Below are 25,391 nucleotides of genomic sequence, written 5' to 3'. Positions count from 1 at the left end.
CAGGCAGAGGGACGGGGAGAAGCAGGCTCCACGCTGAGCAGGGAGTCCGATGTGGGGCTCGATCCCAGGACCCTGGGATCATGACCTGAGTCAAAGGCAGACGCTTAACTGCCTGAGCCACCCGGGCGCCCCTGGATGAATTCAAAGGTAAAGAAAAACCTTTCATAATCCCATCAAGAAAGACCAATAGTCCAAGGAAGCTTTGTCCTTTTTCCAGACGAAAGAAAATTTGCGATTGTGTATATGTACATTACTGATATTAAAGGTTATTCTTCTGTAAGCCAATTAAATAGAGCGCCTTTACAAGTTAATGTTGGCAGCACCCTCAGAGGTAGGGAGACATCGCACATACGGAATCCTCATCTGTAGACATCCGGAGACACACAGACACGGGCGCCCCAGGGCTTTCCCTCCCAACCACCGGCCACGAACCAGGTGCAGCAACGTAAACGCACTCGTTCTCGGAACAGCTGAGTCCGATTGTGTCTCCGGCAGATGGAAGGAGTTAGGGTTCCCGGCTCCCATGGCTAAAGCTTTTACTAGTACTTGTGGAGAAGACGTTTAGGATTGTCTTTGCCCTCGACCCACCGTGGTGGGTGAGGAGCCTCCGTGGTGGGGTCTGTGTGGTCGGAAGCCCCTGCCCCTCCAGGGGCGGGCGATGGTGGGCAGCACCCAGTTAACCCAGGAGCCTCCATTTCAGACATGATGAGATTGACAACGTTGAGACGGGAAAAGAACACCAAGTTTTCTCCTAGGAGTTTTGGGGTATATTTCTGTATTACTGGAAGTCTGGGGTAATTACTATGTAAAATTCTCCTTGGTGCCGGGGTTCGGACGGCACGGGGCACTCGTGCGCTGTGATCACAGCCCTCTCCTCTCCGCGCGCCTCACTTTCTCAGGGACCCAACCTGCCAGCGTCCCATTCAGGCTCCGTCGCGAGCCCGGGGGCCTCCCTGGGTGGCGGCTTGCGCCCTCCTAGCTTTGCCTGATGGCCTAAGAAGCCCCCCAGCGTACTTGTCTGCCAGCCTTGAAGCCAGCAGAGTGGTGGGCGCCCACACAGCCTCCCCCTGCTCTCCGTCCAGCTTTCTAGCCGGAGCTTCAGCCTCTAGTTGGGCCTCCGTGTCCCTCCGAAGCCCCCACAGGGGAGGCCAGCCCACCGCAAGGCCCCGGGCTTCCCTCGTGGGCCGCCGTGCGCTGCGCACATTCTCCGGTGCGTTGGACCGGCCGCGGGTCTCCGAGCATCCCTCGCTCAGGCACACGAGGCAGCCCACAGGCGTCTCGCGGACGGGCCACCCCTCCCCACACAGAGGTCGCTGGGATGCCCGCGCCGATGCCCCCTTCCCGAGGCCCATCTCTCCCGTCCTTCCTGGCGCCTCCTGAGATGAAAGTTTGCGCAGAGGCCTTCCTGGGCTCGGTCACCATGCCTGGGAAGACCTGAGAGCCTCCGCACTACCTCAAGGCTGCGTCCCTGGAGGCGGCTCCTGCCCTGGGAATGGGGGGCAGAGCGCACATCCCAGCGACCGGGCGGGGTGAGGGGCCAGGTCCAGGGACAACCCGTGGTCACGTCCTCTCCATGACCTCCTCTGACACCTGCCCTCCCAGTCACGAGTCCCTAGCAGACCCGCTGCTGCCTCCAGCCAGACTGGAAACCTGGGCTCAAGGACCACCGCGTTGACAGTGTTGGAGACCCTCCTCCATGTCCTGGACACACCAGCAACGCCCGGCCCTGCCCGCTTTCTCCTGTGACCATCTTCTGATTGTGACCCAGGGGTCTCCTGTCTTCTGGCGGCCTAGCCTGTTCGCTCCCAAGTGGGGTGAAAGCCTGACCCTTGCAGGCAAATACTCCCTCATAGGACCTGCCCTCCTGTCTCCCTTGTCCTGGACCGCGCTACCCAGAGACACCCCTGCACCCCGCTCTCTAGTCCAGTCCAGCCACTGGTCTCTCCCACTCCCAGTGGCTGCCATGTGGAAGGGTCCAGTGCAAAGCCCCCGAGGCTCCCCGGCTGTCCAGGGACCCCCATGCCTGCACCTAATCAGCTCCCTTGCTTCTCCCAGCTGTTGTCAACCGACCGCCTTTACCCAAACTCCCAGCTCCCCCGCCCCGCTGGAGAAAACAGATGTCCCCAGAAAGTCTCAATGCCCCTCCTGTCCCTGCCAAGACTCGCCTCTCTCCACCTGGTCCCTGAGCAGAGAGTGTCCTCCTGCCCTCAGCTCACCCCAGCCCCTGGGCCCCAGCTTCTGGTTCCCTCAGCCTGCACTGCGATCAGGACCTTGCCTATCTTCACCTGCCCTGCACGGTGCTCGCCAGCCATCTCCACGGGCTGGGCTGCCAGGGGCACTAACGCTGATCGGGGGCTGTTCAGACAGGTCCCCTCTGTACGAATTAGCTCATGTAAGCCTCATGACGATGACCTGTGAGCCCGGTTTTATCAGTCCTGCTTTCCAGACGAGAAAGGGAGGCGGGAAGGTTAAGTGATGGGTTCACGGTCAGCCACACATATGTGCAGATGGGCCAGGACCCAGACCCAGAGCGGGCCGGGCCCTCGGGGGCTGGCTGTCCAGCCCCTGGAAACACCCTGCCCGCCGGCAGCCTGGTCCCCTGGCCTTGGCTCCCCTTCCCAACCCCCACCCTGGTGAGACGCCCCTGGAGGTCGCTGTTGCAGGAAGCCGCTGCTTTGTCACGGCCTCGGTGTGTGGGCTCCTGTCTCCCCACCTCCCACGGGAGCAGGCTGTGGGGGCCTGAGCCCAGGCTGGGAACTTCAGGAGGTCCTAGCCTGTGGCTCTGCGAGGCCTTCGCGAAGGGACCACCTCTCTGGGACTGTTTTCTCCTCGGTAAAAAGGGGTGACGCTGCCCCCATGCATGCGTGTTGGGAGCAAAGGCAGTATTTGCATGTGCACCTGGCACTCGGGACCTGCATAAGTAAGAGGAACGGTTGACAGGGATGTGCCTCTGAACGTGGGCCGGGCGGGGGTCTGGACACGCCACAGGCCTCGACTCACTTAATCCTCCCAACGGCCATTGCAAGTAGGAACTACCATGATCCACACTCAACAGAAAAGGAAACTGAGGCACAGAGCGCTTCAGTGTGCTAGTCCTCGTGGACAGAGGTCTAGGAGCCACGACCCAAGCCCAGACGGAGGGGCTCCCGAGCCCACACGCCTGCTGCCAGGCTTGACGGGTCCCTGGTTCTGCTCTGACTCCCCTCCGTCCTGAGAGGGGACCCAAGAGAGGGGCCAGAAGGCACCTCAGCGGCCTGATTTAGGCCCACCCCACAGGGACTGGCCAGGGCAGGCAGTTAGCTAGACATGAGCTGGGGGCAGGCGGTGGTCAGCAGTGATTTCATGGGTTCCCACCCCCGGGGGCTAGTGGCCCCAGAACAGTGGGTGCAGGGCCTGGGCTCTTTTCTCCCAGCCCACAGTGACCAACAGCTTCATTATACTATATTTACACTGCAGTTTCAGCCTCCCCCAGGGGGGAAGCCAGCCCTGGCAGCCCTGGCAGGAACCCTGTAGGGCCAAAAACTCCACCTCCTGACCGGTAGGAGGAGTCCCTCAGAGGACTGGAAACGACCTCAGTTGGAGGTCACCCTGGCTAGGACCCATAACCTCTGCAAACATAAAAATCAAAAGACCCCCCTTGCCCCGGTGCAGGTACCCCCTCCGGCCCTGCCGGCTCCCCCAGCCTGAGAGTGTACTGTCCTTGATGGACGGCTCTGTGCCCGCTCGCTACCTTCCTCCTGGCCGTCTTTACTCCTGAGCAGATCCTCCCATCAGTCTCTGGTGGGGGATCCAAGACCCGAGCCCTCCTACCACACCAGGCAGACTCCCTCCGCATTCTGGGGCCCCCAGTTTCTGTGGGGGTTGACATCCAAGGGGAGCGGTCAGCGGCGTCGAGGACGTGCTGCGTGCAGCGCTGCAGCACCCTCCCTACGGGGAGGTCCTGGGCAAGAGGAGGCCGGGCCATCCTTGAATTGTGGACCACCCGTGAGGGCATCCACGTCTGCACGTGGACGGGCGGGACTTGGCTCAGCGGCAGAGCCCAGCCAGCCAGGCAGCCTTAGGCACACCCCCAGCGCTCTCCAAACCTGTGGGGCGCACACAGTAGTGTGTGGCCTGGGCGCTGGTGAAACTTAAAGAACTATGAGAGTGGCTAAAAAACCCCAAAGCGCAACCATATGCAAAGGGCCAGTGCACCGAGCTTTCCTAACTAATAGGGCACACGCACGCGCACACTGGGTGGATTATTAGATGAAACAGCAAAGAACAAAGTAGTGAGTGAGGCCTGGGGAATGGCAATGTCCCCTGGGGAGGGCTGCCTTAAACGGCTACTGCAGGATGGACCTAGTAGGGGTGAGGCAAGAAGGCTTTTGGGGTGGCATGAGTCAAGGCAGTGGACATCCCAAATGACCAACCGGGTGAGGATTTGGATGCACAGCCCTTGGGTTCCTGCAAGAAGGATGGTGATGAAGACAGCCTGGGGCCTGTGGGGGCAAAGACCACGCGCTGGGGTGACAGGAGGGCAGAAGCCTAAGGTGGCCCCAGCTCTGCCCGAAGAGATCACTCACAGGAAGAACAGATGCAATTCTAGGGTCCAGAGGACAAAAGCAGGGGCTGGGAGACTTAGGTGGCATGAATCCTGCTTTGACCCTTGATGAGCTGCGGTGGCAAGTGACCAACCCCGTGCCTCAGTGTACCCTTCTGTGAAACGGGTCAGCGGAGGGCTGCTTCCTAGGCTCAGGGAGGACTCTGCTGGTCAGAGCGCTGGGCCCAAGGCCCGGCTGCTCCATGTCCATCCCTGAACCCGCACACGAGCGCGCCTGGCGCCCAGCGCCAAAGCTCCTCCGTCTGGGAAGCCCGGGAAGCCCGCGCGGCCCAGGCCATGCACGCCTTGTGGGCAGCGTCTCTTGAACTCTCGGCCCTTCCTGGAGTCGGGTCGGGTGTCTGGGGGGCTGTGACTGCGGGCAAGGGGTGCATCTGTGGGGAGAGCGAGTGCCAGGACAGTGACCACCGCGGGGCGGGGGGCACAGGGGCAGGCGCGGTGACTGCGGAGGGGGGGTGATGACCACGAAGAGGGGGATGGAGACTGCAAAGAGGGGGCGCGTATGGGGACGGTGACCGCAGGGGAGGAAGGTGGAGACCGCGGCCAGGGCCGCGTCGGGCCAGGGCAGGGGGGTGGAGGGGATGGAAGGGGGGAGGCGGAGACCGCGGGCGGGGGCGCGTCAGTGGGGTGGGGGGATGGGGGTGCGGAGACCAGGGGCACGGGAGCGTGTCGGGGAGGTGGGGGGCGGAGACCACCGGCATGGGGCGCGTCGGGGATGCGGTGGGGAGGTTGGGGGGGAGGACACCGCGGGCGGGGGGTGAGTCTGGGGGGGACGGAGACCGCGGGCGGAGGGCGCTTCCGGGGGGGTGCTGTGGGAGGAGGGAGGCGGAGACCGCGGGCGGGGGCGCGTCCGTGGGGTAGGGGGATGGAGGTGCGGAGACCTCGGGCGTGGGGCGCGTCCGCGGTGGGGAGGTGGGGGGGAAGGACACCGCGGGCGGGGGGCGCGTCGGTAGTGGGGCGGAGACCGCGGGTGGGGGGCAGTCACCCCCTCTACAGGTAACTGGCACTTGACTCAGAGCGCACCCTCTGCGTCTCCTTGGCAACCAGCCTCGGCCCCACCCCTCTCTCCTCCTCGCGTCTAGAGGAAATGGGCGTGCGTGCGGTGTACGCTTCCGGTACGAAGAGGGGCGGGAGCGATTGTGAACTGGAGGCGAGCAGGACCAATCGCAGAAGACGGCTGGCGAAGAGCCAATTGCCAGGGCCGGTGGGCGCGGGCAGGGGCGGAGTCTAAGGCGGGGCTGACGAGGCCGAGCCAATCGCGGCGACCCGCAGGGCCGGGGCGGGGCCGGCGCTGGGGCGGGGCCGAGGCGGGCCCGGGGCGGTAGCGACAGCGACGGCGACGGCGACTGCGGCCACTTCGGGCGAGGTCTGGGGTCGGGGTCCCGGGCAGCGGCGGGCCTGGCCATGCTGCAGCTGCGGGACTCGGTGGACTCTGCGGGCACGAGCCCCACGGCGGTGCTGGCGGCCGGCGAGGAGGTCGGCGCGGGCGGCGGCGCGGTTGGGGGGCGGCCGGGTGTGGGCACGCCGCTGCGCCAGACGCTGTGGCCGCTCAGCATCCACGACCCCACGCGCCGCGCCCGCGTCAAGGAGTACTTCGTGTTCCGGGTGAGGCGGGCCGGGGGATGCCGCGGGGCGGTTGGGCAGGTCGGGGGGCCGGGGGCACCGGGGTTGGGGGGATGCCGGAGGACCGAGAGTGACCCCACCCTCCTCCCGCGCAGCCCGGCACCATTGAGCAGGCGGTGGAGGAGATCGGCGTGGTGGTGCGGCCGGTGGAGGACGGCGACATCCAGGGCGTGTGGCTGCTGACCGAGTGAGCGGGGCGCGCGGGGGCGCGGGGACCGGCCGGGTGGCCTGTGCGCGGGGCGCGCCCGGTGACGCATACCGTGTGCGGACAGGGTTGACCACTGGAACAACGAGAAGGAGCGGCTGGTGCTCATCACAGACCAGGCGCTTCTCATCTGCAAGTACGACTTCATCAGCCTTCAGTGCCAGCAGGTGGTCCGCATCGCCTTAAATGCGGTGGACACCATCTCCTGCGGAGAATTCCAGTTTCCCCCGAAATCGCTCAACAAGTAAGTCTGTTCAACAGCGAGCCGAGTACCAGGGCCTGTAGTCAGTCCTTCCAAAACCAGCCCTCTGGGTTGTCTTGGGTCTCCCATTTGGGGAAACATAAAAGCCTCAGCCTCAGATCAATAGAAGAAGAGACTAACAGACAGCAGGTGCATTAAAAGGAAAACTGGCACAAAAAGAAAGCTATTAGGCTTGTAGTAAAATGAATTTGAGGTTGGTCTATGGAGGCAGACCTGACGTGGCATTCTTAAGATGGGGGCCAAACTCAGCATTTTACCTCTGGCCAGGAAAGGATTACACGGGTCACATCAAGCTCTGCTCTAGTTGAATTTTAACAGAAAAAAGTGTGTTGTTTTCATTACAGATGTCACTGAAAGTTAAATGTGAAAACATTTAATGGCCGACTTGCCGAAGGGAGTAATGTGAAATATGAGGAGTCTAGACTTTAGTTTGGTTGAGTGACTTCCGCAGTCCAGGTACAGTTTTGCTGCAGAGGCTTGATTGGGGACTGGAAAGAATGCCAGCTAGCAGTGAGAACTTCTGGACAAAAGACCTAAAGTTGCAAACCTGTCATTCATGTACTCAGCCCACCTACAGAGTCTTCCCATTGCCCATTAAACTGCACTGTGTAAAGATTGGCTTGACCAACACAGCATATTCAGTCTGTCGTATTCAGTGTGTGGTGACTGCAGACTGCTGTCACTCTTAGAGCCCAGAAGTTCTTCTCTGCTGGGAAACGTCGTAGGTCTTGTCCTTGGCCATGGAGCAGCTTCCTGACGTCGCCCCCCACACCTGACTGGGCTGCCTGGGAGCGCTGGGGCCGGCCGTGTGAAGTCTTCGTTTCTTCTCTGCAGGCGAGAAGGTTTTGGGATTCGCATTCAGTGGGACAAACAGAGCCGCCCTTCCTTCATAAACAGATGGAACCCCTGGTCCACCAATGTGCCCTACGCCACGTTCATAGAGCATCCGATGGCCGGTGCGGATGAGAAGACAGCCTCTCTGTGTCAAGTAAGAGCCGAAGAGCCGCGCCGCCCGGCTACGATGGCGACGTCCTAGGCCTGCCCTGCTCACCACGGTGGCCACATGTGGCTGTGGGGCACTTCAACTGCTCTAGTAAAACTGGGGAAACAAACTTCTAAATTTTAAAAGTTTTAGTTAGCTCATGTTGAAATAGCCCTGTGTGCCCAGTGGCTCCTGGTCAGTGTAGCTCTGTGACACGGCCCCTTGCAGCCATGACTGCCTCAGAGAAGGGCCCAGCAGGGCTCTGGGCAGTCTGTACTAGTTTACCAGGAGGGGACACCCTGGGGCCCACTTGCCAGCTGTGCACCTTGGCCTGCTTAGCTAGCCTGGTGGGTGGCGGAGGGATTAAGTAGGTCCCTACGGCAGAACTGCTCCGACCTGCAGAGGGCAAGGCTCTGTGAGGCTTGTCCTCTGTCCCCGTGAGCACAGGGCTAGGCCTGACATGTCCGGAGAGCTACATCAAGAAGGTGAGCTAAGCGACTACAAGGATGTGGCGGGAAAGGCATCCCATCCAAGGGCAGTGACGGGGGCTGGCGCAGAAATGGGTGGGGTTTTTCCTGGTATAGATCACTGATCAGCAACATGTTTTCTCTCTCTTTAAAGTTGGAAAGCTTCAAAGCTATGTTAATCCAAGCTGTCAAAAAAGCCCAAAAAGAGAGTCCTTTGCCGGGACAAGCCAACGGTGTGCTGGTCTTGGAGCGTCCCCTCCTCATTGAGACCTACGTGGGATTGATGTCCTTCATTAACAACGAGGCTAAATTGGGTTATTCCATGACCAGAGGCAAAATAGGCTTCTAGACGCTGCCCACAGGCAGATCTGGGGACTCGGGGTGTCAGGCCAGCTCTGCTGCCCCTGGCAGGGTTGGGGCTGTTAACCTTTCGGGAATCTGAGCGCGATTAGAATAGTCAAATGAATTCTATACTCTAGCTGAATCTTGGACATCTGGTAATAGGAGCTACAGACAAAAAGCAAAATGAATCTAGCTGTCCCTGTCCTGGCCGGTATTCCATCTTCTAGAACCTGTTTCCGTGTTTTTCCTGGAGTGTCTGCATTTGGCTTCTCATGGTCCTTCCCAGCCCAGCACTCTAGCATGTTAATAAACGTGTGATCCCACTAGAACCTCCCTGCTAGTGCTTCAACCGTGTAGATTGTTCCACCCAGGGAGGTCCCTAAACCCCAGTGCCTGTAGTTGCAAATACCTTTATACTTGGTGTCAAATTTTGTATTTTGAAATTTAATTCATTTTTTTAAAGCTAAATGCAAAACAACCCAGACTGTTGAACTAAAGGAGAGACAGTCTGCCTCGTCAGCTCCTGAATGAACAGCTGCTTTTGTGTAAATATGTGTTTGACCTAAAGTCACACTTTTTCTAAAATTATATTGTGTTAATACCTCTGGCATCTTTCCCAGGCCCAGAAGTTTGCAGGAAGTCATTTTTAGACAATTCATTAATTTGAGAGTCACCTTGATAGTTCTTTGCAAACAGTTTGACAACTACGCCTAGTCTAGATTTGTATTCTCATACTCATATTTAAAATGGGGATTGCTTACTTTGCTTTTAAAGAATGCCCTTTTAAAAAAAGGGACCGTATTAGATTCTCATCTCCTATGCTGCTAACCCCTGGCCCGGTGACCGCAGCGCCCACGCAGACCGGAGGCTGTCAGCGTCGCCCTGACCACGCCTGAGCCGTGGCGGCCCGCAGAAGAGCATGTCCACGTGGGAACCGGGGCACACTACCCATGCGCCCACCCGTCCTCGGCTTGCTGGCTCGACCGGGAGCATTTGTTATCAGCTTGAAGTGCTGGCTCACAGGTTTCTTCCTCCATATTTACAACTCTGGTGTAGCTTTAGTCGGCAGGGATGTGCTCCAAATGCAGCAGCCTATGAAAATCGAAAGGCTGCTTCCACACCACCTGGGTCTTGAGCCTTCGTTTTTGGTCTTGTAGTAAAGACATTTACAATCGAACAGATGTCGTTCCTTCTTTGAAGCTGTTAGCTTTGTAAATCTGCCAACTTGCTGTGCACATTCGGGATCCTAAGGAATTACTGTTCTGGTACAGTTCACTCACAGAAAAGCCCAGATAGTGGTGTACAAACTAGCCTTCAGCCAGGATGATGAGTCCAGTTTTGGAATCCTACTTCCTCTGCCGGCGCCTCTCAGTCCTGGCCGCTGTCAGAAGCACCTTAATTGAGAGGTGGATGGAACTGCTCTGGACAGAAGGCCAGGCTGGACTCCCTGCAGAGCCGACCTTGACCCAACGGCCCTGGGACCTGCATTCCCCCCTCCCCCCCCATGTGGCACCACCCCTCACGGTGCTCAGGGCTCCCCTCCCTGTAGTCCAGAACACAGCCCATGGGAAGCCCAAGCCCGTTCTCCAGAAACCTCCAGTGATGGGGAATGGAGGCTCTAGAGCAGAGCAGGACGTCTGTCTGAGGGAGAAACGGGGTTAGTTACTTTATCAGAAAGTGAACGCAAAACCTGCAACAAACCCGAAGGAGTCCTTCCCGTGACCCAAACCTTTCATGAACACAAGCATCAGCCATTTTATGAATTAGCAAATATTTATTTAAAAAAAAATTAGTTTCATACCATACATATTGACAAAAACGCTATAGAAAAATAACAGCACATCATTCCCTCTGGGCCAGCTAGAGCAACTCCCCAGTGAAGCCCGTCCCTTCTCCACAGCCGGCACGTGCCAGGCATCCCGCCTCGGTCTCACCCGGGCCTGGGTACACACAGGCCCTATGTGTGGTCACCGGGCCGTCCAAAGGCGGTGCCAACTCTCTCCTCGGTCTCCAGGAAACACAGACAGAAGTGGTCCTTGCTGAGGAGAGCCAGTGAGTCCCCGCTGAAATGCCAGCACAGAGAAAGCACCTGAAAGTCACCTGGACAAAGACAGGCGGCCAGAGGGTTAAAGGGTGAACGTGGCCCCCCATCCCGTGGGCAGAGGACAGGCCTGCAGAGACCCAGCTACAGCCCCACCTGTCAGCTCGGGGGGGCCTCCTTACATGGCCCAGAAGCTGCGAGCAGCAGGCCTGCGCTAGGTGTGCGCACTGGGGGCCGGCCGTGACTCCCACCCCACGCTCGAGGCAGGGACGCAGTGAGCCAGGCGGGCTCGACCGCTGGGGTTCCGCCTCCGGCCGCCGGGAGAACACCGCAGCCCGTGCTCACCTTCGCCCGGCACCTGCACCGACACGCAGCCCGCCGGCGACCACAGGTACACCCTGCTGCCGCCCGTGCAGAGGGCCAGCCGGGGCTGCTGGGGGTCCCACTGGAAGGCGCGCACCGGGGACAGCTGCTCGAGCACCACGAAGAGTCGCAGCTTCTGTATGTCCCAGATCCAGACGGCGTTCGGGACGCTGTCTGAGGAGGAGACGTGGACGGGTCCTCGCGTCGTCGCCGCGCACGAAGGGCAGCCCCCCGACCCGCGGGCACCGCTGCCCGGGGTCTTCGCGGGCCGCACACTCCGTCCCCCGCCCCCGGGCTCAGGGCCGCAGGCAGGCCTGACGACTGCCGACAACCTGTCTAAAACGGCCCCGCCGGGCTGGCGGCCGCCCCTGTTCTTTACCAGCGTCGCCCTCCGACTGCGCTGCCCACCAGGCCGCGCCTCCGCAAGCCTCCGCGGCACAGCGTCCCGGCACCCGACGGGGGACGCGGCGGGGCGGGCAGCCTGGTCCCAGGCTTCCTCCTCCCAGGGTCCGGGCGCCGGGGCTCAGAGGGACGCGCGAGCGGCCCCGGCGCGGGCCCGCAGCCACTGACCGCTCCTCGTCGCCAGGAAGTAGTTGTCCGGGCTGAAGGCCAGCGCGCCCACGCCGATTCTCGGGTTCGCTCGGTCGGCCACGGGCTTCAGAGTCTGCAGGGACACCGGCGCCGAGGCGATCTCGTCTGCAACATCGGAGCGGACGCTGCGGGCAGTCGCGGGGCGCGCGCGGGCGACACCGCGTGGCGGCCGCCCCGCCCCCACGGAGCCACGTCACGTCAGCGCGTGGGGCAAACGCTCTGACATCGGGGCGGGGTCCCACGGCGGGGTCCCACGGCGGGGGCGTGCGGGAACTCCGCCTTCGCCTCCATTCCGCCGCACGCCCCAAACTGCTCTACAAGGAAGCCTTGAACGACGTCATAAAACCGGCAGCAGAAGGGTAAGAGGAGGACGAAGGCCGGGCAGGCAGGTGTGCTCGCCGTGTCCAGGCTGCCCCACCGGGGTGCGGGCCCGCGGCTGGGAGCGGACGGCGCCGGCCTGCTGGCTGCTCCAGGCCCCTCTGTCCTCAAGCCCGCGGGACGCCCTCGCTGCGCCCGCTGAACCGAAGCGGGGACTGAAGCGCAGCCGGCGGCCGGGACCCACAAGCAGCTCGGCCGCTCCAGGCCAGGCCCCCGACTGCTCCCACCCCTCTGGCTGACCCGAGGGCACTCTACCACTCCTTAAAGCAATCACCCGCAGAGCACCGGCTGTCAGATTGGGATTCCCAGCGCTTGAATGCAATCAACAAACATTTCCCCTGCTCTCCTGATCCGCGGGTGGAGGGACACGGCTGCGAGGTGTTACAGGAAAGGGAAAGTGTACCTAAAAAAACCCATGTCTGGGGACGCCTGCGTGGCTGGGTTGGTTAAGCGTCTGCCTTCGGCTCAGGTCAGATCTCAGGGTCCCGGGTTCGAGCCCCGCGTCTGGCTCCCCGCTCAGCGGGGAGTCTGCTTCTCCCTCTGCCCCTCCCCTGGGCGTGTGCTCACACTTTCTCTCTCGCAAATAAAAAAAAAAAAAGAACATCTGAACTCTACCTGGACAAGTGGGATTCTCTCATAAAAAAGAAAAGGAGAACAAAGTGAATGGCCCCCGCCCTCTGCACTCACATTTGCTCTCCGCGGTGGAGGCCGGGCCGGCCGCTGCTCTGGGCGGGGGGAAGGCCAGGCGGCCCAGTGCCAGCCGCGGATTCTTCTCAGCTTCCTTATACACAACCTGGAACACACGACACCACCCCGCTCAGGACAGGTGCGAGCAGGGGCGGTGACAGCACCCGGTAACAGTGACGCCTGACCTCATGGCAAGGCGTGGCATTCCCGGTGACAGGACAGAGACGCTGGCCCAGCAACACCCGCTCCCTCGTGGGGGTTCTTAGCGCCCTCTGTGTGCTGGCGGCATATAAACCTGCATCACGCGACCGGCCACTCGGCAGGTAACGGACACAGGCCCAGGGAACGAGGGGGCATCTGTGGCCTGAAGCCTGACAGGCCTGTGCCCGAGGTGACGGAGCCCCCGCCCGCCCTACAGCTTTAGAGCGCGCTGGGGCTGCCGGCTGGAAGGGCCTGCAGCACTCTCCCAGACCTGCATGGCCGGCCTGCTTGGACTTGGCCTCCTACAACCTCCCTGCCTGCACATCCAGCCCAGTCCTTCCTCAGGTACCCCTCCCGGCCCTCCTTCCGTCTCTACTCATGTTTCTCATCTGTGGGCAAGCTCCCCAAGGCCAGGGTCTGTCTGTCCCCTGCTGTGCTGCCCCCGCTCCCAGCGCCTGCCTCAGGATCTTTGCACTTCTTATTCCCGCTGCCTGAACAGCTTCTCCCTCAGATCCTGTATCACTTCTTCCTGGCGTCTGACCCCGTGATCCCTCAGCAGGCCGCCTGTCCCTGCCTGCCCAGGGACACCCACTCCGTACTTTTTGGTCTGCTTCTCCAGCCCCAGGTGCTCAGTGCTTACAGGCAGGAGACCCTGGTTACTGTGCCGAGAGCAGGGGCAGATCTGAGACGTCTGGGGAGGGGGAGGGATAGGGCAGGGACACTGCTTCCAATCCTTTGAAATGTTACAGTGACAGAAGTTTCTAGTGAGATAAGTACCTACATCACAACCAATACGTAAAGTGAAAAAGCGGTATTTTTCTACCTCCCTTCCCCAAATATTGCTCTGAGGGCAGCACATGTTCCAGACTTACTATTTTGGGATTATTCACGGTCGCTGGATGCCCAAACTCTGTGATCATTTTCCAAGTCACGTGATTAAGAATGCGCACCTGAGGAGACAAAGTGCGCGTGGGAGCCCGGTCCGCGCTGTGCCCCGGGTCACCGCATGCGCTGCTCTGTCCTCACCTTCCCGTCATAGCTTCCGACCGCCAGGAACTGGCTGCTGGGGCTCCAAGCCACAGACTTGACGCCCAGGGACCACTCGTAGGCACAGTAGGCAGACAAGAGCCGGCCGTCCAACGAGTAGAGCAGGACCTTGTACTGGAGGAGACACCACTGCTGCGGGGACTCACACCGACCTGAGCCCGGGAAGGACAGACGCCCGCCAGTGGGACTCGGACAGTGCGTGGGAAGTCGGAGGGAAGACAGGCCCTCCTGCCGAGGCGACGGTGGGGACCTTGGCCACAAACCTAAGGACTTTCTGGTCAAAGGACTGCTGCTCAGCATCGGAGCCCGGGAAGCTAACCGAGCCACCACATTCGCAAAGCATCAAGTAAACACGGGTCAAAGCACTTCAAACACAAAGGGTCCACCTGGTCCCTGTCTTACCTCCAGACAGGTGTCCCACACGGCCAGCACACAGCCATTTGGGGCCCACTCGATCCCTGCGAGGTCCTGGGTCTCCGTATCAAAGTGCTTCCAAAGGCAAGAGGGAGAAACAGATAAACAAATGCACAATTTATAATTGATGTTTTTATTTAACACATTTAGTATTTAATTTCCTTATATAAAATGGACAAAAATATCTACAGCTCTGTCCTTCTGCAATTAAAATCCTGCCTGAGCACCGAGGAGGTCCCAGGCTAGCCAGAACGTGGCTGGAGCCCACCAGGCAGGACAGGGCCCAGCACGGCCCCTCACGCTGCCTGCCCTACGCACCCCTCTCCCTCCTCTTCCTGCCTGGCTCAGCCTCACCCCTGTAAGGCCAACTCAGGCAAGATCGTGCCAGAACACTCCATGCCCAGTGGATGCGGTCTCCGCGGTGCTCCGATGGAATGGGCATTCCCACTGCACCCACCCTCCCGCAGATGTAAGCCCGGCCAGGGCGGGGCTCCGCACCCTGGGCTGCTCGGCACCCTGTCACCCTGGCGTCTCGCCCAGAGCAGGCACTCCTCCTCATACAGCAACACACACGCAAATCCCACGGCACATCACGCCCCCCGCACCCCGGGCAGGCCCATTCGCCGCCCTCTGGAGCGAGGCCATGACACGGCCGCACACTGTCCCGAGGTGCCCTGGAGCTGCCAGGGACCCACGAGTCAGCCACCCGCCCACAGGACCGCCGAGCGCCTCCTACCCGCAGGAGCTGCCAGTCGCTGCAGACGAAGACGCTCACGTGGTCCTTGCAGTCCCGCCGCTCGGCCAGCGCCATGTAGCGGCCGTCCCGGGTGAAGGCAATCCCTGCCGAGAGGAAACGGGCCTGCTGTCCGGGGCTGAGGAGGAGAACTCACACTTTCAAGGAGGCGTGAGAAGCGGGAAGCAGAGGTCGCAGGAAGGCACAGGCCCACGCCGCCCACAGAGGAGCCGAGCCGAGCGCACAGGGACCCACCGCGGGCTCCGCCGTCCGGCTGGGCTGCTCCACGGACACCCGCAGAGCCCGGCTGGGATCTGTGAGGAAACCGAAGAACCGGAGCCCCGAAGAACCACAGAACATCACTGAAAAATGCAGCTTACACCTCACGACACTCTACGGATCGTTATTTAGAAAACCAATCGTAGGGAACTCTGCTGGTTTAAAGTCAGCTTGTCATTACACTTCCTATTTTCACTTTTGAATTTAATTACTTGGAAGAAGTAAATTTAAGGTAAGAATTTGCAAATAGACTTTGGTTGAAAATGTTAATTTTCCAGTTCTGTATGAGCCTGGAAAAAAGCCCTGGGCCACATCTCACACTTCATGAGCCAGAAGAACACACAAACACCTGTTGCTTCCACTCAAGAAATGTGTATGCTATCTGGAGAGACACTGAGATTCCAGTTATAAAAAGATAAAAAATGAACGTGCAATTGCATTTCATTCAAATTCAAGTTCTAAATTGCTAATGACAACAGAAAAAAGGAAAAATATTCAAATTACGTAAGGTTCATTCTGCTTATTAAATGAAAGACACATCACTGCACATTCAGGAACGGGTACCCGCTAGCTCCCAGCGCTGGCAGGCCAGGTGTGCAGAACCTTCCCGAGGCTGCCTGGCCACACTCTCTCAGGCACGGAGACCACAGGGCTGGCCGCCAGGAGGCCTAGAGGCTTGAAGTTCAGAATTGGGGTGGGGGGAGGGTCCTGGGAGAGGCATGAGCTGAAGGGACCTGGGCCCCAGTCCTACGACAGACAGAGGGAAGGAGACCACATGTAAACCCTACTTCTTTGAGGCCCTTTGATTCTCTCTTGAAAGGGGAATCCTTGTCCTCTAGAAACACACGTGGGAAGTCACAGACGAAGCATTAGCAGGTCTGGGTGCAGAGAAAAAAGCCTGGCTCTGCGCTGATATGCTGCCGAGGCTACTTTTGCCCATGAATTCTCTGTGATAAAAGAGGGCACCCCCTCCCTGAACCAAAACTACAACAAATGGCTTTAAAATCAGCTTCGGCCGACTCACCCTGCTGACAGGCTTTAGGATATTTGATGTAAGACACAGACTTTGTGCACAAGGACCAGACAGTTATCCGCAGCTGTCGAGGAAAAGGGGAAAAAAAACAGCAGAGATTTAGCAGCTGCCGAAAGACCACTTTAAGCCTCCCACGGTCTCCCACTCAGTGACTCAAGTAAGCAGTTTGCTGGAGAATTAAAAATAGTTCCAGGGATGTTTTCTTCCGAGTTTACAGTTGTGAAACTTCATGCTCTTGGTATTCGGTTTTCATTTTCTATTAGGTGAGTGACACAAGGTCACACATAAGTGCACTGTAGTTTGAAATTTCAAAGTAACGGCAGTTCTCCTCTTGTAACAGACCTGCAGAAGCTCTGCAGTCTGAGAAACACGTTCATGTGGGGGCGCTGGATGGGTCACTGGGGGTCCCCAGCACTGAGGGAGGTCGACCCAGTTCCTCCTGTGCCTCAGCAGACTCGTGAGCAGGAGGGGGCGGTGGGACCACCCGCACGGTGGCCATGCCGCACAGGGCTTATGGGGGTGACCGCTGTGAAAACATGAATTAAAGCCACAAGGAGACACCACGCCACCGCACAGACTAATAGCAGAAACCTGGAATGGCGAGTGTTGGTGAGACAGCACACCTGAGCTCTCACCTCCAGGTCGGTGGCTGGGACGCAGAAGGGCACGGGGGAGGCCAGTTGGCAGCTTCCTAAAACCGTCTGCGGGCACCTCCTGGCACCCAGCCCTGGGGTCTCCCCAAGAGCGAGGAGACGTGCGCAGACACGCTCCTGTGTGCGCGTTCGCAGCAGCTTTGCTCATCACAGTGCACACGGGAACCAGCCCAACTGTGTGTCCAAGGGCAGGTGGAAAGCAAATGTCCGTCCCTGTGCAGCACGGCGGCGCCCAGCTACCGGGAACGGGCCGCGGATCCCCCCGACGACAGCGCGGGGCTGAGTGGCAGCCACCCGCATGCCGCGGTCCCGCTGATGGAGAATGTGGCCACCGGGGCCGGCATGGGGGCCGACCGGGCGTCCCTGTCCCCGCGGTGCGGGCGCCTGAAGGGGTGGGTATACCGCTTACGGCAGTTAACTGGCTTTGTGGATATGTAGGACAAAGTCTGTCCGTTTATTTTTTTGAGGCAAGGACACGGAAAAGTGGAAAGTAACAGGACTGAAAAAAACAAAGCACAAGAGCCCAAGCCAGAACGTGGTTGTGCAACGCGAACAGCCACCAACACGGGCCGTGAGGCAAGAAGATCCGTGAGAGATAAAGAACAATGACGCACAATACAGGTTCAGTGCGTTGTGACGCGACAACAGTCCTCACTGAGAGCAGCTAGTTACAGAGCCTCCCAAGTACGTTCAAAAACCTGACAGAATGAGAGCAAGAAAGGCGGACCAGTCCCGTGAGATGCTGACACACCACAAACCCCAGTGACTCCAACAGCATGCAGCCGGCACATCGATGGGCCAATAGCCGAGCAGGAACACGAATCAGCAACGTGCAGGGCGCCTGGGGGCTCAGGCGGTTAAGTGTCCAGCTCTTGGTTTCGGCTCAGGTCAGGATCTCAGGGTCATGGGATCGAGCCCCGAGTCTCACGTGCTCAGTGCGAAGTCTGCTTGGCATTCTCTCGCCCCTCTCCCTCCCCCTCTGCCCTCCCCTCACTTGTGCTTGCTTTCTCTCTCAAATAAATAAATAAATAAATAAATAAAATCTACTAAAAATTTTCCAAAAAATCAGAAATGTTCTGTAAATACAAAGAAACTCAATTCTTGATAAACACTGTTGGGGAAAAGATCCCTACCTCACCCCACACACCATTATGGACTCCACATGACCCTGATTCACGTGTTTAAATGAAGTGTGTGAGTGTATGGGTGTGTAAAACAAGATACGAAAGCACTCGACCTCACTAATAGAGAAATGAAAATTAAAACCAAAATGCAACAACACTACAGCTCTGCTGGATTGGTAATCATTCTAAACCCTGATACAAATACTTTGGAAAGTTGAATGCCATCTACCCTAACTAGGCAACCCCCAAGATTACACCCGAGACAGAGCATCTCAACACAGGTCACGTACAGTAGACTCTCAGCAACGAGGTGGGTCCCGGCACCTCGAATACCCTGCAATAGCAGAGTGGCATGATTTCTCCGAGGAGGGATGGAAGAACGAGCCGTACCTTCCATGTGGATGAACTGAAAACCACTGAGGGGAAACAGAACCACCACAGAATACAGAGTATGAATTCATGCACATAAACTTTAAACAAATGCAAACCAAACAGCAGTGTGTACACGCGTGTGTATGTGTATGCACACACCGGTCTTCCCTTCTTATACACCTGGAACCTTGTCCAAAGGGCCCAGTTTCTTTGTCATATGGATGTACACGAGGCCGGGAGCCCATGGAACGTGCCCATCTGGAGACTGGATTCTGCCCCAAGAATTCTAATCATGAAGACTGTCAAGCAAGGCCACATAGATAGTTCAGATCACCAGATCCGAGAACTTCGAGTTGTGAGCATCTTTAAAAGGTCAGCGTGTGCACCACGGGGAAACCAATGCCCTTCGTGTCCTGCTCACTCTCCAACAGCCTGTATGAGCAGAAACCACACTTAAAGCAGGTTTTCAAACTGAAGCAGCCACGTGAAGCCACATGGCCGACTGAAGCAGCCGTCCCCGCACGGCTGGATGCAAACCTTATCCCAGGTGACGCCAAAGTGAAAAAGACTGGAAAACACTGGAGAACACCCACAGGGTCACTCCACGTCCTCATGGCTCCCTTGCCACATGCATGCACTAGGCAACTGGGAGCCCAGGCCTCAGACGGCCCTCAGGGGCTTCAGGCCCAACCACTGGGTTATAACACCCCCTCAAAGACACATCATTAATTCATGCGTGTTTCCACACTGGAAACAAACAGTGCTGACACCAAAGACCTTCTACCCTAACACCCTGTATTTGCCAAATTCCCTAATTTTATACATTCATGAGGCATACTTATACTGTCCCGGGATTTATTACCAGATTTCAAACACCCGTGTCTGTACGTGGAGCCCCGGCACAGTGCTAGGGCCCAGGGGGAGCGCCAGTGTGGGAAGAACAGAAGGGCGAAGCAGTGACTGATGGTCACAGGTCAGGCAGCTGAACGGAAAAACGGAAGCTCGTTCACAATAAAGCTCACCTTCTACTGTCAAAGTAAAGGCACTGTTTAAATCCTTTAAAATGTAATTGAAGAATTTTTTAAAAATCTGCTTTATTTTTCTTTAAAATTGGGCAAAAAGATTATGTAACGACACGATGCGACTCTAACACTCCAATGACTTAAGACACACCTCTTTCTCTAAAATTCACCCACTTTACCGCTACCGGGGGATTTCAGGAGAAAGGGATCAGTGCCACATGCCTGCGCACTTACGTGGAACTCGGTGGTGTTGAGAATGTGGCGGCCGTCGGGGCTCCAGCACGAGGCCACCAGCCCGGCCGAGCCCTCGTCGATTCTGCAGTGCCATTCCGGCTGCTCCAAGGACCACACCTGCATTTGCAACACACACGAGTGCAGAACCACGACAGATCAGCACACGGACCAAGCCAAAACACGGCTCACGACACAGGGCATCTTTCCAAATCTTTCCTGAGGAGGGGCCGGGGCCTGCTTGCGGCACAAAGCCACACTGCTATGTGACTTCACTGTGCTGAGTTTTAAACAGTTTATTCCCTTTGCCAACCCTAAGCGCTCCTGTAGGGAGACTAGATCTGTACAGAACACCACATCTACTGCTGCCCAAAACCCATGATGTCCAAGCTGCTACACGGCTGTCTGTGAATACTTCGTTACAGAATTCTATTTGCTTACAAATTAAGAATATCTAAGTGTTTTCTTGTTTTGAAAGTACCTAAACCGTTAGAACAATTATAATTTTAAGAGAAAACTGGCTTTGAGCTACATTGCCCCCTTTTCTCCCCACCAAACTATAAGGGTAACAGAACACGAGCGCTCTGTCCAGGCCACCCTCTGGGGAGGCCTCCCGGCTGCGAGCCCTGCGGGCAGCGCACCTGCACCAGCCCCCGCTTGTACATGGCACACAGGATGAACAGGGAGTCCGCCGACCACTCGATGTGCTGGATCTGGTCCAGGCATGTGTACAGCTGAAGGATCTGAAGGGTGTTCACATCCCGGATCACTAAGCGATACTGGACACAAGAAGCCTAGAAAGGGAAAAGAGACCCTTGATGGTCTACAATCTAAAGGAAGGGAGACTTCAGGATATCTGCACTCCCCTCCGTCCAGGAATTCCATTTCCTTCTCTCCTTTCAGATGCATCTTCTATCTGGACGGCTCACGTTCACCGACTATATCACCCAATCGAAACAGAAAAGAAGTTCACACAAGGATACAGTTGAAATATACAAAATATGTGTTAAAATTGTTATGTTCCAGGGTAAAGTAGACTTGAGTCATTTTCTACGCCTTTCCTACTTACACATTAAGAACTCAAGTAGGAAGCAACATGAGACGAGCTCTTCTGTGAACTAACCAAGGGCTCTGCTGTTTGGAGCACCTGCAGACAAGTCATAGGAAGTGAGGAGGGAGGTCTCGGGGTCCTCGCTGAGAAGGACCACTGAGACATAAGGATGCTTTGCAAACGCTCACTTACTTTGAGGTAACAGAACATACACACTAGTCTCTGCCCCCGGGCCCTGACATGGGACACCTGAAGCCCTTGAAACCTCCTGGGCAATAGGAGCATCTTTTGTTCTAATGAGGCAACTCTACGTGGGTTTCCTGGTCACCAGAAATACCAGCTATGATTAGAATCTTGGAATTTTCAGCCCCACCCCATCCTCCAGAGAGGGGAGAGGGCTGGAAATGGAGTTAACAATTGGTCATGAGGACTCCTCTGTAAAAATGCCAACAGTGTGGGGGTCAGAGAGCTTCTAGGCTGGTGAACACACCCACATAAAGAAGGTGACGCACCCCACCCCATGGGGACAGAGGCTCCTGCACCCCAGACCCTCTCACACCTTGTCCTGTGTATTTCTCCATCATCTCGCTGGTCACCTGTGTCCTTTATCATATGTTTTGGCACACTGGCAAATGTAAGCCAGTGTTTCCCTGAGTTCTGTGAGCCACTCTGGCAGATTAACCCAACCTGAGAGGGGGATGTGGGAACTTGTAGCCCAGTGAGTCTGTGGATAAGCTGAAGGCCTGCTACTGTGGCTGGCATCTGATGTGGGGTGGGTACTGTCCACCTGTTGGTCTCCAGGCAGATCGTGCCAGAACTGACTTGAGTTGTAAGACACCCAGCTGGTATCCTGGAGGCTCAAAGGAGACGTGTGGGATGAGGACTACGCTTTCCCAGCACAGGAGGGAAAAGCAGGGGTATTTTTCTTACAGCTGCACTGCCTTATTCTGAATCCTGCCTAGGAACATGTGTAAGTGTCAATACTGTTTTCCTGAAGACAGTTTATGGCCATGGTTGTTAATAATACCCATATCTAAGCAAATAATTTGAGTTTACTTATCTGCTGACTATAGATTATATTACAATTTTAAAATGAACAGCTGATTTTTAATGTTAATTGCTTCCTTCTTGTCCTTATCAAGATCAAACTAATCACTGGTTTGTGTTCTATGAACTTTCATCTTAAAAAGGCCTCATGAGTTTTCCTTGTCAAAAGGAGAGGGGAGGGCAATTGCAGATTAGAACACGGGTCACACTGTAGCTTTGTGATCCGTTACAATGAACTCCTTATGAAATGGAATATCTGTATCAGTACTTGTGAAACCATGTCAAATCTGTTGCAAGATATTAAAAATGGCAACACAGACCTACTTTCTTCAGGATTTAGGATAGACCTTTGAAGAACATGATTCCAGTAACATTATAATCAAGTGTCTTGCATATTTTCACCAGAGTCTAGAAGCCAAAAGCGCAACAAAAAGAAAACAAAGTAATACAGTCTTTCTTTCTATAATTTACTGGGATTTTCATAAATGATTTTTTAAAAACTTAATTTATGGGGAGCACTTTGAAAAATATACCAAGGTTTCTGGGGTGAACTTTAAGCAGAAGACATTATGTATTTTGTAGCTGAATGCTAATTTATGTGATTTACAATAATACCTCTATAAAGGAGTTATATTCTCAAAGAGCTGGACAAATAACAGGGATGTTAGTAAGGCTCAATCTGAGAAAGAATCATGAAGCATCATCAGTCAGTTCATACATAGAACTAAGTACACTTTTATAAGGCATGATTTTTTTCTTAATGCATTTCCAATGTCAATTATCTCCCCCCTACTGCCTCCCCCACCCCAGATTCTGAGGACATACATTGATGATATTGGTCTATTTCAAAACTTACATTTCCCGTACAGAGTAGCTCAGTGATTTTAGCACCATTCTATCGCCCCAGTAATGAACAGCTCAAGTCCTAACAGCTCAAATAAATAGCAGTGCAGACAACTCCATTTATCTGGGCACAGATTGCTATTATTTCAATCACTTATTTGGCATATGGTAGAGGCAGGTGAAGAGGGCAGGAAAAGACAAAGTAGCCACACTAATGCACCAGATTACAGCCAACAGAATCATATATTTGCCTTTATGTGTCAAAATAACAATGAGCTGATACCTTTGTATCCTCAAATCTGTGAAGACAGCATTGCCATTATCTGCTTCTGACAGATGGAAACTGAGGTGCAGGGAGGCTGGTACCTGCCCAAGTCTGGTTCCTGGGGCTCCTGCTTGGAGCATCTGCCCAAGTCCTGTGCCCTGAGCCCCTGCTCCAGATATCCACCCAGGTCACCTGCACCGAGCCCCGGTTTGGGATATCTGCCCCAGTCCCCTGCCCAGAACCACTGCCTAAGTCCCCTGCCCCAAGCCCCTGCTCTAGTATCCACCCAGGACACCTGCCTGGAGCCCCGGCTCGGTATATCTGCCCGGTTCCCCTGCCCCAGGGCCGCTGCTCCCAAGACCACAGCCCGGGTCCCCTGCCTCAGGGCCCCTGCTCCGGGCATCCTCCCGGGACCACTGCCCAAGACCACAGCCCGGGTCCCCTGCCTCAGGGCCGCTGCTCCGGGCATCCTCCCGGGGCCACTGCCGAAGACCATTGCCCGGGTTCCCTGCCTCAGGGCCCCTGCTCCGGGCATCCTCCCGGGACCACTGCCCAAGACCATTGCCCGGGTTCCCTGCCCTGGGTATCCACCTATTCCAGGCATCCACCCGGGTCCCCGGGTTGAGGCCCGTACCCGCGGACCCCCGAGCTGCTACCCCAGGAGCCCCGAGGCCGCTCACCAGGTATTTGCCGTCCGGGGAGAACTTGCAGAGCAGGCTGGAAAGCTTGAACACCTCAGAGAAGTTCATGGCGGCCGCCGACCCAGGGCCCAGCGAACCTCAAAGCAGCCAGGACTGCCGCAACCGCTACCTCCGCGGCCGGAAGTGACGGAGGACGGAAGCATGGCGCAGCCTATCAGGGCCCCGTATGCTCGCGCGGCATTGTGGGGCTTGTAGTTCGTGGGGTCCCGCGCCACAGCGCTCCTTCCCGCCCAGGCGGTCCCCTCCCACTGGGGTTGCCAGAAAAACGCAGCGCGCGCGCTCAAATTGAATTTCAGACAAACAACGAATCATTTTTGTGAATAAATGTTCCCAAAACTGCATGGGACATATCTATACTAAAAAAGTACCCCCTTATCTGAATTTCAAATGTACATGGGCGTCCCGTGTGACTGCATTTACATTTATATGTGTATTTATACTTACATGTAAATACGCTTATATGTAAGTGCATTTACACATAAATATGCGTTTGTACGTGAATATGTAATAGTGCATATACATATATTATATTTTATACATGGTGTATAAATGCGCATTCGTTTTTCTTTGTTTTATTTTTTGTTTGTTTGTTTTTTGTTTTTTTAATTAAAAGCTGCATTGGGCAACCCTGCCTATAGCGAGGCCCTCGCCTCACCTCGGTACCACCCAGATCTGGGGAGAATGACTTGGACGCTGACTCCGCAGGGCCGTGGGTCGCGCGCACCTCTGGTTCTTCGCACGGGCGCCGTCTGCATTTGGACCCGCGCAGAGGCCCGAGTTGGGCCGGGAACCGCGGTCAGCGTCGCGCACCTTGCTCGCTCCCCTCGCTCGCTCCCCTGCGAGTGCCTTGTCCTTTCGCCCTCCGGGAACCCCTTGTCCTCTTTCCCCGAAGAAGGCTCCCCCCAGCCCTGACCAGGCCCTGCCAGAGCTCCGCAGCCTACCGGGGCGCGCGGACCCAGACACTCGCCTTCGACCCTCCCTCTGGAAACCCAGACCCAGCCTGGCTCCTCCGCACACCTCAGTGCGCACAGTCCCGGGCCTGCTCCCCGCGGACGCCCCCCAAATTCCCGGAACAAACCGGTAGGGGTGCGTGTACGCGTCCGTGTAGGCGGTGCCAGGCTTTTCTGTCCCGGCCAAATCAATCCGTGTATGTGATTCGTCTTTGTGTCCCCAACCCCCGCGCCTCGGAACCAGGAGGTGAGCAGTAAAGGTGTGCAGAAGTGAGCCAGGCGCACCGGGTGAGATGCGGACACTTGCGGCCGGAGTAACCGGTCTGCACCAGCCCGGCTCGCATGCAATTCCACAGGCGACACTGACGCGAGGGTCACGCAAGCCCGGGGACGGCGGTTCGGAGGCAGATAACGGGTCCCATGAGCACCAGAACGCGGTGCACAGCAGGTGCCTGCCGCAGAGAGTCTCTCCGAAAGTGACATGCGCGTCGGTTCTGTGGCCGAAGCCCCGCCCTGCATGGGTCCCGGCTCCTGGAGCACGGGTCCGAGGGAAGAATCGGCCCGAGGCGGGTCTCTGCGCGTAGAGAGCAATTCCAAGTGCACAATCCACGTGTCGCCGTGGACACCCACGCGTACCTGCGCGAACGCAAAACAGAAACCGGCGCCCGGTGCCAGCAGGCGGTGGCCAGGGGAGGGAGCAGGGTGCGGGCCGTGACCTGGGAGTGTTTGCGTCACCAGTTACTCCTTAGCGTCCAAGGGACACAACCTCCGCCCAGGAAGATCGTGGGCTGGAGCCAGAGAGTCTCTCCCAGAGGGTCCCCGCCGATCTGCAATGCCGGGCGGGGCCACGACCTCGGCTCGGTGACAGTGTAGACGTCGCGCCC

General features: G+C 57.1%; 2 protein-coding genes across 3 annotated transcripts; one reads left to right on the top strand and one right to left on the bottom strand.

Annotated features, from left to right (window-relative positions):
* The first annotated feature begins 5,907 nt into the window (after nucleotides 1-5,907).
* Nucleotides 5,908-10,200, top strand: TPRG1L (tumor protein p63 regulated 1 like). The gene is made up of 5 exons (XM_032395181.1): nucleotides 5,908-6,205; nucleotides 6,319-6,410; nucleotides 6,496-6,672; nucleotides 7,525-7,678; nucleotides 8,294-10,200. Exons 1-5 carry the CDS (start codon nucleotides 6,005-6,007, stop codon nucleotides 8,486-8,488), a joined length of 819 nt encoding a protein of 272 aa, XP_032251072.1. The 5' UTR covers nucleotides 5,908-6,004; the 3' UTR covers nucleotides 8,489-10,200.
* A 78-nt stretch (nucleotides 10,201-10,278) lies between these two features.
* Nucleotides 10,279-23,674, bottom strand: WRAP73 (WD repeat containing, antisense to TP73). 2 transcript variants are annotated; one of them, XM_032395157.1, is made up of 12 exons: nucleotides 23,537-23,674; nucleotides 20,292-20,444; nucleotides 19,654-19,770; nucleotides 16,240-16,312; nucleotides 14,940-15,043; nucleotides 14,192-14,278; nucleotides 13,769-13,903; nucleotides 13,615-13,692; nucleotides 12,542-12,647; nucleotides 11,456-11,581; nucleotides 10,868-11,059; nucleotides 10,279-10,581 (listed from the first exon to the last, which is right to left on the bottom strand). In XM_032395157.1, exons 1-12 carry the CDS (start codon nucleotides 23,603-23,605, stop codon nucleotides 10,439-10,441), a joined length of 1,383 nt encoding a protein of 460 aa, XP_032251048.1. In that variant the 5' UTR covers nucleotides 23,606-23,674; the 3' UTR covers nucleotides 10,279-10,438. The 2 variants fall into 2 exon arrangements, with proteins under 2 accessions (XP_032251048.1, XP_032251058.1); XM_032395167.1 differs by lacking the exon at nucleotides 13,769-13,903.
* Between the last annotated feature and the right edge of the window lie 1,717 nt (nucleotides 23,675-25,391).

This window comes from Phoca vitulina, unplaced genomic scaffold (genome assembly GCF_004348235.1).
Source record: "Phoca vitulina isolate PV1807 unplaced genomic scaffold, GSC_HSeal_1.0 scaffold2, whole genome shotgun sequence".
Lineage (NCBI taxonomy): Eukaryota > Metazoa > Chordata > Mammalia > Carnivora > Phocidae > Phoca > Phoca vitulina.
Note: the sequence above shows the minus strand (reverse complement) of the source record. Positions and strands in the feature narration are given on the sequence as shown.

What these genes read in the sequence shown, in the direction of transcription:
- TPRG1L (XM_032395181.1), top strand. Translation starts at nt 6,005, where the DNA reads ATGCTGCAGCTGCGGGACTCGGTGGACTCTGCGGGCACGAGCCCCACG. An exon ending in AGGAGTACTTCGTGTTCCGG is followed by an intron (nt 6,206 to 6,318) that starts GTGAGGCGGGCC and finishes CCTCCCGCGCAG; the next exon opens with CCCGGCACCATTGAGCAGGC. An exon ending in CCCCCGAAATCGCTCAACAA is followed by an intron (nt 6,673 to 7,524) that starts GTAAGTCTGTTC and finishes TCTTCTCTGCAG; the next exon opens with GCGAGAAGGTTTTGGGATTC.
- WRAP73 (XM_032395157.1), bottom strand. Translation starts at nt 23,605, where the DNA reads ATGAACTTCTCTGAGGTGTTCAAGCTTTCCAGCCTGCTCTGCAAGTTC. An exon ending in GCGACTGGCAGCTCCTGCGG is followed by an intron (nt 14,279 to 14,939) that starts GTAGGAGGCGCT and finishes TGCCTTTGGAAG; the next exon opens with CACTTTGATACGGAGACCCA. An exon ending in TGTGGGACACCTGTCTGGAG is followed by an intron (nt 13,904 to 14,191) that starts GTAAGACAGGGA and finishes TGTCTCCTCCAG; the next exon opens with TACAAGGTCCTGCTCTACTC.